The 17,447-nt window shown below is 34.4% G+C and overlaps 2 protein-coding genes and 1 pseudogene across 2 annotated transcripts; all 3 read right to left on the reverse strand.

The window, feature by feature from the left end:
- Nucleotides 1-1,494: 1,494 nt before the first annotated feature.
- On the reverse strand, nt 1,495-8,664 carry LOC141696931 (calcium-dependent protein kinase 1-like). Its single transcript, XM_074501084.1, has 8 exons — nt 7,919-8,664; nt 5,905-6,048; nt 5,317-5,469; nt 4,818-4,933; nt 4,538-4,705; nt 3,255-3,382; nt 3,022-3,121; nt 1,495-1,865 (listed from the first exon to the last, which is right to left on the reverse strand). Exons 1-8 carry the CDS (start codon nt 8,544-8,546, stop codon nt 1,782-1,784), a joined length of 1,521 nt encoding a protein of 506 aa, XP_074357185.1. The 5' UTR covers nt 8,547-8,664; the 3' UTR covers nt 1,495-1,781.
- A 1,545-nt stretch (nt 8,665-10,209) lies between these two features.
- Nucleotides 10,210-14,630, reverse strand: LOC141696596 (uncharacterized). Its single transcript, XM_074500719.1, has 6 exons — nt 14,388-14,630; nt 13,529-14,312; nt 13,293-13,384; nt 13,038-13,196; nt 11,469-12,362; nt 10,210-11,406 (listed from the first exon to the last, which is right to left on the reverse strand). Exons 1-6 carry the CDS (start codon nt 14,628-14,630, stop codon nt 10,210-10,212), a joined length of 3,369 nt encoding a protein of 1,122 aa, XP_074356820.1.
- A 614-nt stretch (nt 14,631-15,244) lies between these two features.
- Nucleotides 15,245-17,236, reverse strand: LOC141696597 (cation/H(+) antiporter 18-like; annotated as a pseudogene).
- Between the last annotated feature and the right edge of the window lie 211 nt (nt 17,237-17,447).

Genomic DNA, 17,447 nt, shown 5'->3' on the forward strand with positions numbered 1-17,447 from the left:
GACTATGGTGCAAACTACAAATATAGACTATCTTGACTATGGTGCAAACTGCAAATATAGGGCTCGTTTGTTTCGCGGCTTATAAGTTACTTATACCTTATTAGCCCACAATAACTTATTGATGAGTTTTTGTCGATCCAATTTATAAGTTGAATTTATAACTTATAAGTTGATAAGTTAAATATTAGTATCAACGTACTTTTTCTCAACTTATTTTGATATTTTACTTTTTTATTAGCTTCAGTTTTGTAATAGTAATTTGAAAACATTAATATAATTTAAAATTCACAAATTAAGATAATTATATTTAAGAATTATTTATTTTAATTCATTTAAGTACGAAAATTCTGACTTATAAGTAAAATTCAAACAATCAAATAACTTATAAGTGTTAATCTACTTACCACTTATAAGACACTTATTTATTTTAAATCATAAGTTACTTATTTTAAGATTTTACAAACGAACACATAAATTGATTTAGCAAAAAGTAAATTTGCTTGGAATATCAAGTCAAATAAAATTATAAGAAATCTAGTCGATCTTTGGAAGAAAGATCTAGTTAATATAAACATTAGTTATAAGCTAATATGAAGTATATTAAATCTGAGGTTTATTATGTATTTTAAGGCCTCTCAAGCAATTATTGGGTGAACTATATATGATACTTTGTATCTGAAACATGAATATGTTTCAAATGCAAATCTTGTGTTTCATAATTATATAACAGTGTCCACTAATTTTGAAGAAGTATTATGTTTTTTTTTGCAAAAGTATTATGTTTTTTTTTCTTATCTTTAATATCATATTAGAAATAAATGACTTATCGGAGAAAACTTTAAAACCAAAAATATAATTCCCAACACGCAGTTAAGAATTAGGCCTTGGGGAGAGGGGATAGCAGTTTATGAGTTCGTTTTTCGTAAATTTAAGTTGATAGTCAATATGAAATACTTAGACGAATATCGAATTTATTGGTAATTTTTAAAAGAAATGTTTTCAAGACATGTATAAAGTACCACTAAATTACTTAAACTTTATTGTTAAATTACATAAAAAATTAATATTACTTATAAATTTAGTCTATATTTTCCATCATGTTGACTCCGTTCAATCTCTTAAGCAAACCTGTGTTCAAAGACAAAGGATCCCAAACTTATATATATCATATCCCAATTGTTACGTTTGCAAGGAATATCCTGTCATTGACAATATCAGTAAGAAACTGGACTATAGACACATGAAACATTGTCTACACTAGAAATAGAGTATGAGATCAATGTTATTCTCGTCCAATTCTATATACGTTCTAAATATAGTAAAGTTTTATAATATAAAAAACTACACCCACTACTTTCTTCCATTACAGTCACTTTATACATTAAATGTTAATCGGTCCACCATTTAACCCACTTTTCTCACGTTTCTCTACTAAATTACCATTTTTCTTAACCTCCGTGTCACACCTCCTACGTGTACTAATCACGGAGGGAGTAATCTAAAAGAGTCTATTAATGCACGGCCAAACATGAACAAGGATAATATGTACAAATGATAATAGTTAAACCTGGTCTGTAAAGAATAGCAGGTACTTCCATAGAGACAAGAACCACAGACCAAAAGTGCAACGGAAAATCTTCTAATAATTCCATGCAAGTTGAAAACAAAGTATGGTCTCAGACTCCCAGTCAATGCGTGCAAAAGTTTAAACTTAAACACCAACATACTCATTGGGGTTAACCGCCAAGAAAACATGGTCTCATGTGATATCTTGTTCTCCACTATTTGCGGCGCCTATTTGTAACAAACTCTGGATTGCCTTGCCGCATCATGGCTGCAAATTCATCGTAGTTGATTCTTCCATCCTGTAACAAGATTGTACTCTATCATTGTTAGCTGAATTCGACTTGGACAGTGGTGCAAGAATAATCTTGTGTGATCATTAGATGCCACAAAAGCACAAATAAACCAGAAATTAGTTGTTTCCTGTAAAGGTAAACCTGACTATCTTTGACTAGACCAAAATATGGAGAAAATAATGTTCAAAGGTTTTTTTTTTATCTTAATCAGTAACCGAAATGTTCCCAGGTTTAAACGCTTAAAAAAGAAAACTCTACAAACTGTAAATGGAACAAAAATATGTGAGCAAAAAAAAGATACAAGTACATTGTCAAACTAATGAGATGTCTATACTTTCCTGATTATAGGTATTGAATAAGGACAATTATTTATGCGCAAGAACATAATAAAAATAGCTAATAAATTACTTGAGGAATATAAAAGATATTTAGATGCATGACATATGTGCAAAATATATTGTCAGCAACACCATACTTTCTACGTTTACTTTTAAAGTTAGGGAACAATGTGAAGAACTTATTCACTTCTCTCCTCAGAGTTGGGGTAAGCTCTACGTACATCTCACCCTCCACAGTCCCTAATCTACGTCCGAGTGAGATCCTACTCTCACCATACATACTGATGTTCTACCCATACTGCCTTCCACAGTTATTTTTTTAGGTCTTACATTTCCATTTGCAAGGGAACTTGATTTCCTATTAGTTTCTTCATCTCCAGAAAGGTTTGAATTCCACAAGGTGCAAGGGTCCTCATTCCCATCTTTGTGTCAAAGTAAAACAAGATGGAGGGGAAGTGGGTATGCTTCTACATTAAGACAATCTCAAGCTACATGATTCAACTAAGTTTATCTATTATTTCTCAATTGTTATTTACAAGTTTGCCAATCTGTTTTGAACTTCTGCAGGCTTCTTCAAAAATGGATAGATTACTTGATTTCAAGTAAACAGGTTACATTACCAAATCAGTTGATAAAGCAAAGGCAAGGTTGCGGACTTTATATACAACATAGACACAACCAACAAGCATTTTCAAGATATAAAAATGAACAACTAGAAAGTGCAAAATTTGAGTCGAAGTATAAAGTATTATTTTATAGAAATCTTAGAACTAACAGAGGAAAGAAAGGAACTCTATCACGAATTACTAGGAAAGAAACCATACATTGTCGGTGTCAACTTCATCTATTATCTCCTTAATTGTTTTTTCATCACCCATATTATACTGCTTCAAGGCATGTACCAATTCGTCCCTTGTAATGAACCTGGAACAAATAAATATAAGACATCAAAAGCAAAATAATAGTTAATGAAGATAGCAAATGGTACATGCATGTGTCAAAAGTATAAACAAATGACATGTTCCTTGTGCAATAGATGCTCAACAGAGATACAAACCCGCTTTTGTCCTTGTCAAAATATTCAAATGCTTTGTACAGATGGTCCTCCCTCTCCACCCGATTCAAGTGCATTGTGGCTGTTATGAACTCAATATAATCAATTGATCCATCTCCGTCCACATCAGCCTGACATTGTTAACATTCATGTAAGAGATTATTGAAATGAAAACTCCCAGCTCAAAGCACTTTAAGAACAATCCACCCAATTGTGAACCAAATAGAGCTTTCAGACTGCATGGCTTAGCCCAGCAGATGTCCTTCGTCCTTAGCTGCCAAAGGTTGGGGGTTCAAGCCTCAGTGAAGACAAATGTGTGTGTGGGCAAATTTCTTGTTATCTAACCCATAAAAACATAAAAACGGAGATCTACATGGAGTTTCGATTCTGCAAACCTATAGAAGCAACAGACGCTCACATCTGCCATCTGCCATTTTCAACGCAACTTGACACCACAATTTTCATGTTTACCTTATATAATAGATAAAGTGACAACAGGCCGACTTTTGAATTGCGTAAGCCAACCTGTTGCAGGGGTAAGGTTTGTGCAAGTATTTTTTATACGAATGACACAAGTTTCAAGTTGAAGGTCAAAAGAAGGTTAATACTAAATTTGCACGAAACTAAGTGAAAAGTTATTATTACTTTTCTCCACCAAAATTTATATTAGTTTTCCTGACAAGTTATAGAATATGTTTTGACTATACCACAAAAACCACAAATAATAGTTTTTTTTTCAAAACAACTTCTCCAAATTTACGGCTTCTAAGGAAAGCAGTTGTTGTGTTACCATACGCTGCATTTAGCTGAAAAGGCTAGAAGTTGCTTTTAGGCTCCGACAAAACAATGCCAAACAGGCTCAAAGTAATTTCAAAAGAATAACATGAGCTATGGGATATATAAGGTTAGGTCAGCTTACACATATCCGATAAAGGAGAAATTTTAAATGCAGCTATTCTGTGTCTGTCAGCTAGCAGGTGAGTACCTTTTAAATATATACAAATATATCCAGATAGATATCATGCAAATGCCAGCAACCGATAGCAATTTAGACCATGAGCATAGTTCAGATTTCAGAAGCAACAAATCATTAGTTGAGTTTTGGGCAAGCAAAGTCCTAGATCAAAAGGCTGTACAACTACTAATGCCCACTATATCTCAATCAGTTCATATATAGGTTGTAGACAATTGTATGGCTAAAAAAGCATGAGTATATTACTAACAATTACTGTTACTCTTAATCTCAACACACCATATTTACCACAGAAGGAAGAATAGAGTAGTACCCCTTCGATTAACTGCTTCACTTCTGACTCGGAAAGCTTTGTTCCCAGTTTCCGAAGGCCATCTTTCAACTCTACATAAGTAATTGTCCCACTGTTATCTGTGTCTATAGATTTAAACATTTCCTTCAAACCTATAATTTCTTCTTCGGAAAGGTTTTCTGCAATTACCTAGAAGTCGAAGACGATCCCTAATCAGAATATATGTCTGGTTTGGAAAGTTGAAAAGATGGTTTGGATATTAACAAATTAAATAGTAAAGTAGTTACAGAACATAACTTACTTTCAGAGCTACTCTTTTCAATTTATTCATTGCACGGAACTGCTTCATTCTAGTTAAGACAGCAATATCAATTAGCTTATCAGATGCATCACCATCTTCTCTCATCCATGGATGATCTGTATAGCATGACATATTACAATAATCTCGAAAATACAAAAGGAACAATCGGGCGGAGATAGGGAGCTGCTAGGGAAGGGAATCGCCTCAAGCAGCGGAATATTTATAGATTGATGCATTGAAGTTTGTATAATTTATTTTATTTATTTTGACCCCCTGTCTTCTGTAGCTTATGATACATTGGAATACTTTGAATGAAGTTCATGGTTTACATGGGTAATTTGAGTAATTTGGTATGAACTTAAATGTTCTATTTAATAAAACTTTTATTTCTAATATAATGAATGCATTTATTTAATAATAAAACAGTGAAAAAATATATGGAAGTCCATCATGATTAGTTGAAGAAATATATTTTATTTATTTAACCAGTGAAACTTACTTAAGACTTCAGCTGCAGATATCCTTTCTTTAGGGTCATAGTATAGCATTTTTTTAACAAGATCCTTGGCACTACTTGATATGGATGGCCAAGGAGCACTTGCGAAATCAAGATGTCCCCGTCGAATTTCATTAAAGATACCTTGCTCGGTTTCTGCACAAGAAACAAAAAGTACAGAAGAGAGAAACCATTATCACTACATGGAAGTATACAGTAACTAATAGTATTAGCTCTGACATCCAAAATGGTGGTTGTCCGACCTGAAAAGTCATTTTGTAAACACTATAGAGTTCTACAACTTTTCTATAAATTTAATCTCCTGAAATTGGACATTGAAATTCACTAACTTCGGACAATGACAGTAACAAATAGTGAATTAATTTATCATATAGACATAATTTCTAAAATAATCTAATTATCCACGAAGTTTTTGAAACTAATTTTTAGTCTCAATTTGTGACAAGGCCAAGATGTTTTATTTGCTTATGATCAAAATCTCGTAAACTGAGGACTTGTTTGCACTTTACTATGACTATAGTTTAGCAGAGTAAGGACATGTTATAACTTTATTGGTGAGTGAGTACATACCTCCCCAGAATGGTGGAACCCCACTGAGTAAAATATATAGAATCACTCCAGCACTCCAAACATCAGCCTCGGCTCCATAATTTCGGTTTAGCACTTCAGGAGCCACATAATATGCACTACCAACAAGATCCGTAAATACATCTCCTGTGTGCACAATAAACTAAAAAATTTAAAAGATCACTTCCAAGAGATTCTATGAATACATCTCATATTCTCATGTGTTAACTTCATTATATGTGAAATACAACACATATCATAGCTCTGAGAAACTGATGGCGTCCATTCTTATTATTGACTGGATAGCATTTCAACCAAGAGACAAATATAGCTCGTAACAAGAGATCAGAAAATACAAGACACATCATATATATATATATAGATAGATCAAATTCTGCTACAAACCATTTTAGCCTACAAACAAAACAGATCAACAGCAAGGCTTAGCCGAGCAGATACCCTCTGTTGGTGTGAGAAGTCAAGGGTTCAAGCCACAGTTGTAACTGACAAGAAAAAAACTATACAAAGAAGCACCAGCTTGTTCCAGAAATGTAATTTCATAAATTATATAAGATTCACACAAGTCCTCTTAGAATCCTAAGATTTTGGAGAACTAATAATTTGACATGGTATCAGAGCTCAGGTTGAGAAGGTCTGTTCGGTACCCTGCAACCCCAATATTCTCATAACTTATTATGAACAGTTGAACACAATGTTTTCATAATTCGGGTCTGTTTGTCTTCCGGCTTATAAGCCCGTAAGTACTTATCTCGTACTGTTTGTCGACACAACTTATAAGTTGAATTTACAACTTATAAGTTGATAAATTGAATGTTAGTAACGACGTACTTTTTCTCAACTTATTTTGATTTTTCACTTTTTTATTAATTTTAGTTTTTAAATATATGTTTTTAAATGTTAAGTTAATTTAAAGTCATGAATTAAGATAATCATATTTAAAAATTATTAATTTTAGTTAATTTTTTTTACTTATAAGTAAAATTAACCAAACTCTTACATAACTTATAAGTATTATTCTACTTATCACTTTTAAGCCACTTATTAATTTTAAGTCATAAGTTACTTATTTTAAGATTTCTCAAACGGGAACTTAATATAGTGTTAATATTAAAATTTTAGAAATAGAACATCAAAAAGTTTTGACAAATAGTTGTTGTAGTAAAGGCAATACATAAATGCTTAGGTTAAAAGTAATAAATAATTAGGATCAGAAGTCAAGTTGAGGTGATAGATTTTTAGAACAAAGCTCAACTTCTTATCTTAAATAACAAATTGTAAGCATAGACGTATAATTGCATTACAAGTAATAATTAGTTTGTTCAATGGATAATTTTATTATTCATGCAAAGTTGAAAGTTAGCACTTGAAACATACATAAGTTGTGGATACAATCCATGTGTTATATTGTTATAATCCATGTGTTATATTGTTATAAATCAGTTTTTACTAGTTCTTGCAACATTATAATGTTGTCGTATATTCTAGTTATTTAGGATTATAGTATAGGATTAGTGATATATTAGAGAAAACTATAAAACTAACCAACAATACCCCTTCTATACCCCTATTTCTTATTGAATCTCTAGACACTAATATTCCAATATCTCATTATTTGGTAAATATTTGTCGAACAATTGTGATAAATGTAACCTTTTTCTTCACAACTTAATACTTTTGTTTTATCAAAATAATATTTAATTGCATTACATTTAAATGAAACCTTCAGTTTAGAAACCACTTACACTTCAACTCCACATTACCATTCTCAAACTAAATTAGATTGAATTTGAATGTGGGGATACATTACTTGACAATCAGGTAATCACAAACAAATACTCTGAATATCTATCATAGTTGAATGGATAAAGGATCTATACCTGGTTTGAAAAACACCGAAAGTACATTTCAACTCAATATTACCATTCTCAAACTAAATTAGATTGAATTTGAATACTCTGAATATCTATCATAGTTCAAATGGATAAAGGATCTATACCTGGTTTGAAAAACACTGAAAGTCCAAAATCAGTAGCCTTCAATGGCGAATCCTCGTCACTACTCAACAACAAGAAATTCTCCGGCTTCAAATCGCGATGCATGACTCCCATCGAATGACAATAATGCACAACCGTAACCATCTGCCTACACATCTCCGCAGCAGCTCGTTCCGAATAATGCCCTTTAGCAATAATCCGATCAAACAGCTCACCACCACCGCAAAGCTCCATCACCAAATTGACCGAATGCTGGTCCTCAAACGTGGCTATTAGCTCAACAACATTCTTATGCCCAGTAAGATGATACATTATCTGAACTTCTCTCCTCACATCTTCAATATCATCCTTATTAATTAATTTACGCGTCGCGATTGACTTGCAAGCGTATTGTTTGTGAGTAGATTTGTGCGTGATCAAGTAAGTGACGCCGAACTGGCCACGGCCGAGTTCTTTGTGGAAGGTGTAGGTGGCGCGAACGTCTTGTATTGGTTTGCCGAGGATGCGGCCGATTAGAGGGGATCGGGGAGGCGGTGGTTGTTTCGTCGGAGGAGAGGGTTTGACGGTGGTTTGAGGCGGTTGGTGCGGTGGTGGAGTGGTGGTGGATTGGGTGGTGTTGCGGTTACCCATTTAGGAGAAGTTTGTTGACTTGAATTGACCTGATTGGATGGATGTGGGGAATTATTACAGTGAGGGGAGTATACCTGTCTGTATATGCGTTATGGCCAAACCGGCAAAATGGGTCTTCATCTGAAAAATCCAACTGAAGATTCACGGATCCTAGATCCGATGCTAGATTCGAATTATATAATTCGATAATTATTTAAAAATTAAATTAAATCAATTCAAAAATTACGTGATCCAAAATTTAGTCGAAAATATTCCTAAATACTAGATCCGATTATAAATTAGAACCGGATAAAACCGAATCATATATTATGAGAACCGAAAATGATCAGAAATAAGTAAAATTTAAACTTAAAAGTCTTTTATATATATGATAATATAATTATTTAATCATAATATTTCGTAAAAGTACATTATATTACATTAAAAGTACAATATTTAATAAAAATATTCTTTTAAGTTTCACAAATTGAAAAAATGAATAAATTATGATATGAAAATATCTGAATTGAACTTAATCCGAACCTAATTTTCTCCGAATTTCATCCGCTTTTAATCTGAATTAGACCCAACTCGAATCACATTTAATTCAATTGATCTCCAGTTATATCATAATCCGAAAGTAAAATCGATCCGAAATTAACCCGATCTGAAACTGATCTGATTATCCTATTTGTGAGGTCTAGTTATGGCACACCGCACAAGTCAATAATCTTCCTCTCCCCAAATTAACCAGTTTTTTTTTCCGTATTTGAAATTTGAATAGGCTCGGCAATGTTTTACAAATCCTTTCTACAAAATAATTATTTGATTAACTAGGAATATAAACAACACATGAAAATCTGGAATAAGCCCAAGGTACAGTGCTCATAATTATTTGATTAATTAGGAATATTAACAACTCTCATGTTATTATCATCTCTGATCGTGTAATGTGCTATTTGCATGCATTTTTCAGTTCTGAATTTTGAACATCATCTCATGATATACGATTTTTCATGCAAATTTGTTGAAATCAGCATTTCAACAAAATTAATATGTGCCATGAATACCCTACTTATCTCTTATGTAGTTCTAAGGTTAAGGTGGTCTTGCTTAAGTTGCAAAATTAACATGTCTTGTTAAAAGTGAACTAAATGTGATGTATTAGAGAAAACTTAAATAATTGATCCACTAGGGTTTATTTTTCTTCAAGCAAAATTGGTATGTTATAATATGGATTAAAGGGGACATGGATATACCAATACATATAATCAAATTTCTCTAGTAGTGTATTTGATTTAAATTGGTATGCAAATGCAGTGAAATTAACTAGGCTAGGAACTGACAAATACGAATGAACATTTTATGTAGTTTGAGAGAATGATTATAGAAGTAAATATTTATAACTAAAAGAGTGAAGTTTTGACAGATTGAAGCTTTAATGTAAATGTAGAAGATGAAGAATGAAAATATATATTACAAAGCCTAACAATTACAGAGAGATAATTTTGTTTATATATAGGTACATATGAATCTTCTAGACTATATGACATATACAATCTGTATGTATAACTCTAACTAACTATGCTGATGTGGCTTGATGATTCAACAGCTTTTCCCGCCTTTTCTTTCCTTGAGTCTTTGCAATCTTTACTCTCTATATTTGGCAATGTCTCTGTACTCTCTATATCTGTAACATCCCCCTCAAGTTGGAGGGGAGAAACAAATTACACACTCCCAACTTTGAGATCAGAAACTGCAATTGAGATGAAGATACAACCTTGGTGAAAATATCAGCAGGCTGAGATGTAGTAGAAATATGTGCATTAGTAATAACCCCAAGCTGAATCTTTTCTCTGACTATGTGACAATCATGCTCAATATGTTTTGTTCTTTCATGGAACACAGAATTTGAAGCAATATAAAGAGCTGATTTGCTGTCACAAAACAAGGTTACAGGAGTAATATTATAATAACCAAATGTTTGAAATAAGGTAAGCAACCAAACCAGCTCACAGCAAGTATCAGCCATGCATCTGTACTCAGCTTCTGCTGATGATCTAAAAACAGTATGCTGTTTCTTACACTTCCAAGAAATTAAAGATTCACCAAATTTAACAAAATAACCTGTCAAAGAGTGTCTTGTGGTTTGACACCCACCCCAATCAGAATCACAAAATACAGTAAGAACAGGTTTAGAAGTTGCAGACATTAACAAACCTTGACCTGGTGAACCTTTCAGATATTTGATAACTTTGTAGGCAGCATGAAGATGATCAATTCTGGGCTTAGCTATAAATTGTGATAGAACATGTACAACATAAGACAAGTCTGGTCTTGTGACTGTAAGATAGAGCAGCCCGCCTACTATCCTTCTATAAGTAGAACACTCAGAATCAGATAAAAGCATGCTAGTATTCTGTTGTAGATTATGATTTTGTTCTTTAGGTATTTTAGATGGTTTTGCACCTAGAAGTCCAGAGTCAGCAAGTATGTCTAATGTGTACTTTCTCTGATTCAAGTAAATACCAGCAGAAGATCTAGCTACCTCAACACCTAAAAAATACTTTAAATCACCCAAGTCTTTGACTTTAAAACGAGTGCTGAAAAAATCAATCCCTTGCTGAATTGCAGACTTTGTACTACCAGTAACTAGAATGTCATCTACATATACCAAGATGGCCACAAATTGAGAAGAAGTGTGTAGAGTAAACAAACTGTTATCTGAATGAGATTGCTTATATCCAACATATTTCAAAGCATCAGAATATTTTGTAAACCAACATCTAGGAGCTTGCTTAAGTCCATAAATGGATTTCTTGAGTCTACAAACCCAATCAGAAGTGTTCTTAATGACATTTAACACTGGAATAGATGAAAGCTGAAAGTATCCAGGGGCACTCTCATGTAGACAGTTTCTTGTAGATCACCATGTAGAAAAACATTGGTTATGTCCAGTTGAGATATGGACCAGCCTTGAGCAGCCGCAATAGCAATTAAAATCCTAACTGTAGTCATTTTTGCCACAGGTGCAAAAGTTTCAAAGTAGTCTAGGCCAAATGTTTGTGTAAATCCTCTGGCAACTAACCTTGCCTTGTATCTTTCAACAGTACCATCAGAATTATATTTTACTTTAAATAACCACTTACAATCAACAATATGAGTATGGGCAGGTTTGGGAACCAATTCCCAAGTGTGATTACTTTCAAGTGCATGTAACTCTAACTTCATAGCAGCAAGCCATTTAGAATCAGTAGCAGCTTGTTGATAAGTATATGGTGTAGGTATGACAACAGTAGCACACAAGTATTTGTAATATGAAGATGAGAAATCCTGATATGACATATAGTTGTGAAGTGGATAAGCACAAAAAGATGTACCTGACAGAGCTCCTGCAGATGGAGTAGATTGATGCTTGTTGAAAAGAGGGAAGCCTGTATAGTCTTTGAATTTTGAAGGCACAGTCCTGGTTCTAACAGGTCTAGTTTGAGCAACAGGTATAGATGATGATGAAGGATTAACAACATGTGTATTAGAATTATTATCAATATATGGTGAAGATATATGTGGAATAGATGAAGGCATAGTTTGAACAGATATGACATTATCATCAGTAAACAATGGTGTATCAGGAAATATGTATGTAGAAGATATGGATAAAGAAGTAGAGACAGTATCAAATGTCTTATTGTGAAAAGGAAAGCAATCTTCTACAAACACAATGTCTCTGGTAATATAACATTTTTTTGATGAAATATCTAAAACTCTGTACCCTTTTTTGTTAAAAGGATAGCCAATAAAAACACACTTGAGTGTTTTGGCTGCAAATTTGTCTTTCTGAGAATAAAGATCAGAAATGTAACAGAGACAACCAAAAGCTCTCAGTGAAGAATAATCTGGAACTTTTTTTAACAGTATCTCATAGGGTGATTTAAAATTGAGAATAGGAGAAGGTAACATGTTTATGATGTGAGTAACTGCAAGAATGCAGTCTCCCCAAAACTGAATAGGTAAGTTTGACTGAATTTTGAGAGATCTGACTACATTGAGTAAATGTTGATGTTTTCTTTCTACAGTGCCATTTTGCTGAGGTGTATGTGAGCAACTGGTCTGATGAATTATTCCTAAAGATAGTAAATGAGTTGACAGATCATGATTAACAAACTCTGTGTCATTATCTGTTCTTAGAATTTTGACAGAGGTTTTAAACTGATTTTGTACATACTGAATGAAGTTTTTGAGTAGCTGTGCTACTTGAGATTTTGCAGTTAGAATAAAGACCCATGTACATCTGGAACAATCATCTACTATTGTAAGAAACAGATTACATTGACCATGAGTGACATGTTTATATGGTCCCCAGATATCACAATGAACTAGACAAAATATTTCTGTAGTAACAGTAGCACTAGTAGGAAAACTAGGTCTGACTTGCTTAGACAAATAACACACATCACAATGCTCAATTGGAGTAATATTACAAGGAGAAATACTTTTAATATGACTAAGTACACTATTAGAAGGGTGACCTAGCCTCCAATGCCAGTGATGACCTTGAATAGAAGTAGCAGAATGAACCTGAACATGAGTGTGCTGCAATTTGTCACTATACAGTTTGTACAAATCCTCTTCCAACTCACCAATCTCTTTCTCCATCTTGGATGCAAGGGCCTGCAGAATACATTTATTGGAAGAAAAAACAATAGAGCAAGAAAGTGATTTGGTGAGTTGTGGAACAGATAACAAATTACATTCAAATGTAGGCACCACCAAAACATCTCTAAGTTGAATCTCTGGAGTTAATTGTACTGTACCAATATGGCTCACTATTGATATATTACCATTTGGTAAGTGAATTTCTGAATTAACAAGTATTGCATCTTGAAGCAAATGATAATGAGGAGTAATGTGATGTGTAGCTCCAGAGTCAATTATCCAAGTATAATGTGATGACTAAAATTTAGTATTACCAGCAAAAATAACAGAACTGGCGAAATATGTACCTGCACATTGACTGACATCAGTATTAAGCCAAGGAGCATAATTTGCAGTATGTGAAGGCAATTTTGCTTGCAACATAGAAATCAACTGTTGACACTGAGTTTCTGATAGACTATCAGTTGATGAAACCTGAGAAACCACATCTGAAAAATTCTGAGAATTCTGAGCCAGATTAACAACTTGATTTGTCTTCTTAGGCTTGACTTTAGGCTTTGGTTGCCCATACAAACGATGCCATTCTGGATAACCATGCAGTGCAAAATATTTCTCCCTTGAATGCCCTGTGAACTTGCAGTAATCACAAACAACAGATGTATTTTCTGACTTACGATCATCCTTTTTCACAAATTTTGGCTTATTACCAAACTTCACATTCATAGCAGCATTTTCAGGAAGAAATCCAGTGTGATTAACACTCTCCCTCTGGTTTTCTTCTTGAAGAAGCATTGCATAAGCATGACTTAAATCTGGCAGAGGACTCATTAACAATATTTGTCCACGAATACTCGTGAATTGCTCATTGAGCCCCATTAGAAACTGACTAAGTTTCATCAATTGTTCATACTGTGTGAGTTTCTGTGTGTGTTGACAATTACAAGCAGGAATTTGACAAACACAACGAGGAATAGGTGCAAGATTATCTAATTCATCCATTAATCCTCGAAACTTAGTGAAATAAGTTGTAACAGATTTTGTACCCTGAGTAAGTGATGATAATTCTTTGCGTATACTAAACAGACGAGGAACATTATTTTGAGCATAGCGATGATGTAAATCGTCCCAAATCTGCTTAGCAGTTGACATATAAACAACACTTTTACGAATTTATGATGAGACTGAGTTTAAGATTCAGGAGATTACCAAATCATTGCTATGCATCCAGAGCACAAGAAGAGGCGAGTTTGCAGCTGGTTTCACTTGAGATCCATCAATGAAACCGAGTTTGAGTTTCGCAGATAGTGCAATTGATACAGAACGACTCCAATGGTGATAATTTTGATCAGTAAGCACTTCACTTACAAGCGAAAGTCCAGGATGATCGGATGTGCTAAGATAATAAGGATGATTAATGTCGATGACTAGAGTAGTAGAAGAAGATGCCATGGATTGCGTTGTTGAAGTAGTAGATGCCGAGTTTTTTACAACGGAAGCATACGATTTATACATTCAAAGAAAACAAGCAGAGACGAAGCTCTGATACCATGACAGATTGAAGCTTTAATGTAAATGTAGAAGATGAAGAATGAAAATATGTATTACAAAGCCTAACAATTACATAGAGATAGTTTTGTTTATATACAGGTACATATGAATCTTCTAGACTATATGACATATACAATCTGTATGTATAACTCTAACTAACTATGCTGATGTGGCTTGATGATTCAACAGCTTTTCCCGCCTTTTCTTTCCTTGAGTCTTTGCAGTCTTTACTCTCTATATTTGGCAATGTCTCTGTACTCTCTATATCTGTAACAAGGATCACAGTTTGACAAATGTTTTAATTACTTCAGCTAAACACAAATTTAATTTATCAATTTTCACATAGTGATCATTTCTCTCATGCGACCCCAAGACAATAGAGAAACAACGTAAGTTAGAGGGAGGCGACCCCTTCTAAGGCTAGGCTCGTGTTCTTTCATTTCATTCTTTGTGATCAAATGCCTATCGACGAATCATGTGAGTGCAGTGCGACTCCTAGGTAACACATAAGCCGCTCAGATTGTACTTGAATCTCTGTTAAGTAGATCCTCAGAGTTTGTAGACAACTTCTGGTGATACTGCTGCATAACCAAAACTGAGGCTGTTGTTAAAAACTCTGAGGTCAACAGACACCCAACAGGTCCCAGTTCCGGAGACTCATTATATCCAGTCAATGCTAAAGCTATTTCACCTTCAGGTTTGCGACCAACCAAAAACAAATTGCATCGATTAAGTTCACCAATAATATAGCAATGGTTTCTGCAACATTTCTAACAGACTTCTCCTCATATGCTATATAAGCATTTTTGGAGTGTGTTCCCTTGAATTTAGTTAAGAAGTCGTCGTCTTGCAAAACCAATTTAGCTGCAAGAGCAGCCTTTGTTTCAACCATGAAAATTTCTTGTTAGACTCTGGTTCTACTATGAATCTGATTATGGTCAATCTGATGCCAGAATGTTCAGCCATGCGAACCCCATAGGCAAGTGCTTCACGACCACCAAAAAAGAGGACTGCAATGGAATAAGTGACATTTCTTGCAGATACATGTGTCGTTTCCACCTAGTCCACGGTCAAGAAATATTCCTACTGAGCACATGGCATGCTTAAGAACTCTTATGTTAACTTCACGGAAGTCAGTTCAAGTGGTTTCCAGTGAGCCATCCAGTCGTTGGTGCTTGTGGAATGACAAAATTATGACTGCTGCCCTCTTACTATCTGCAGTTGCGCAAAGGTCTTCATGCATGTCAGAGAGAGAAGATATGGATGTCATTGGTCTTACAGACACCTGGCTTAGCGGCTGAAATGCCTCAAAAGCCACTACCACTTGGTTAGAATCTGCACGCAGTCCTTTGTTTCAAAAGGGTAAGCCGTTCCTTCTCGCCTTGTGCACCATTAATATTGCTGAGGACCCTTGATTAACTCGTTCACCTTGATGACAACGCTTACCTATCCATTTAAATATTGACGGGACAATGAGAAATGAACAAACAACAAAGCAAAAACCAGAAAGGAAAACCCAAAACGAGACAATTGGAGAGACATTATTGCCAGATAGTGCAACTGCAAGAGCAAGTAAAATCCATGCAACAACATCATTGACTGCTGCAGCTGACATAGCCATTTTTCCAAGATCAGTTGTTAAAAGTTTTATTTCAGCTAGTATTCGAGCTAAGACTGGAAAAGCAGTGATTGAAAGAGCGACACCCATGAATACAAGAAACGCGGTCCCATTACACCTTTTGCAATAGTTTGTCGGAGGACATATGATGAACCAATTCCTAATGTAAACGGAAGACCAATATTGCCATCGCAATGACAAGAGCCTTCTTTCCTGTCCTACGGAGGGATCTAGGATCTAGTTCTAAGCCAACAAGGAACAAAAAGAATAGAAGACCGAGATTGGCAAGAGTGTCCAGCACAGTTATGCTCTTGGGTGGGAAAATTGCCTGCAGATAGGCCTTATTTCTTCCAAGAGCTGATGGTCTAAGTAAAATTCCTCCCTACCAAAATGAAAAAAAAACCACACCTTTTTCATTACAATTCTCCTCTTTTATAGAGGAAGAGATTTCTATTACATGATATTCTTTTCTGACATATTATTCTTTCTGTTTCCTTCTTTTTTTATTTCATCCATTCCTTTTTTCTTTTCTTCTGTCTTCTTTTTCAACTTTTGCAATTTTTCTTCTGTCCCGCTTTCTCTTTTCCTTGTGTCCATTTTTTATGAATTATTCTGTCTTCTTTTTTAACTTTTGCAATTTTTCTTCTGTGCTTTTATTCAACATGGCGTTAATTCAACTTATGACGATTTCTGCAATTACTCGTGGTTGTGGTTGTCTTAACGGCCTTAACAGAACGGAAAGACCCCGAGTGACTATTAAAACCACACAAATCTGCAAAAGCGCAAGAGGTAGCGCAAAATCAAGAGGACTATCCCCCTGGAAGACTCCATTTGATGTAGCCTTCACTGGATGTGGACATGTCTGACCCAAGGTACCATTGGACGCCATTGTACAAATCAGAGAAACTGAAAACTACCTGCAAAATGGACATACAGAACTGCTTAATTGATGAACTAGCTCATATCTTAAAATGGCTAAAAAGAATTCTTAAATTGCTTGTATCATTTCATAGAACGATGACTTGAGTTTTCCAGATCTGTAGCACCTTACTGAACAAAATTGAAGAACGTAATCACAATTCATACCCCCTTTCAACAAA

This window comes from Apium graveolens, chromosome 11, assembly GCF_009905375.1.
Source record: "Apium graveolens cultivar Ventura chromosome 11, ASM990537v1, whole genome shotgun sequence".
NCBI lineage: Eukaryota > Viridiplantae > Streptophyta > Magnoliopsida > Apiales > Apiaceae > Apium > Apium graveolens.

What these genes read in the sequence shown, in the direction of transcription:
- LOC141696596 (XM_074500719.1), bottom strand. Translation starts at nt 14,630, where the DNA reads ATGGCATCTTCTTCTACTACTCTAGTCATCGACATTAATCATCCTTAT. An exon ending in GGATGCATAGCAATGATTTG is followed by an intron (nt 14,313 to 14,387) that starts GTAATCTCCTGA and finishes ACTGCTAAGCAG; the next exon opens with ATTTGGGACGATTTACATCA. An exon ending in CTCAACTGGACATAACCAAT is followed by an intron (nt 11,407 to 11,468) that starts GTTTTTCTACAT and finishes GGATACTTTCAG; the next exon opens with CTTTCATCTATTCCAGTGTT.
- LOC141696931 (XM_074501084.1), bottom strand. Translation starts at nt 8,546, where the DNA reads ATGGGTAACCGCAACACCACCCAATCCACCACCACTCCACCACCGCAC. An exon ending in ATCTGCAGCTGAAGTCTTAA is followed by an intron (nt 4,934 to 5,316) that starts GTAAGTTTCACT and finishes CATGCTATACAG; the next exon opens with ATCATCCATGGATGAGAGAA. An exon ending in ATGAAGTTGACACCGACAAT is followed by an intron (nt 1,866 to 3,021) that starts GTATGGTTTCTT and finishes ATCTTGTTACAG; the next exon opens with GATGGAAGAATCAACTACGA.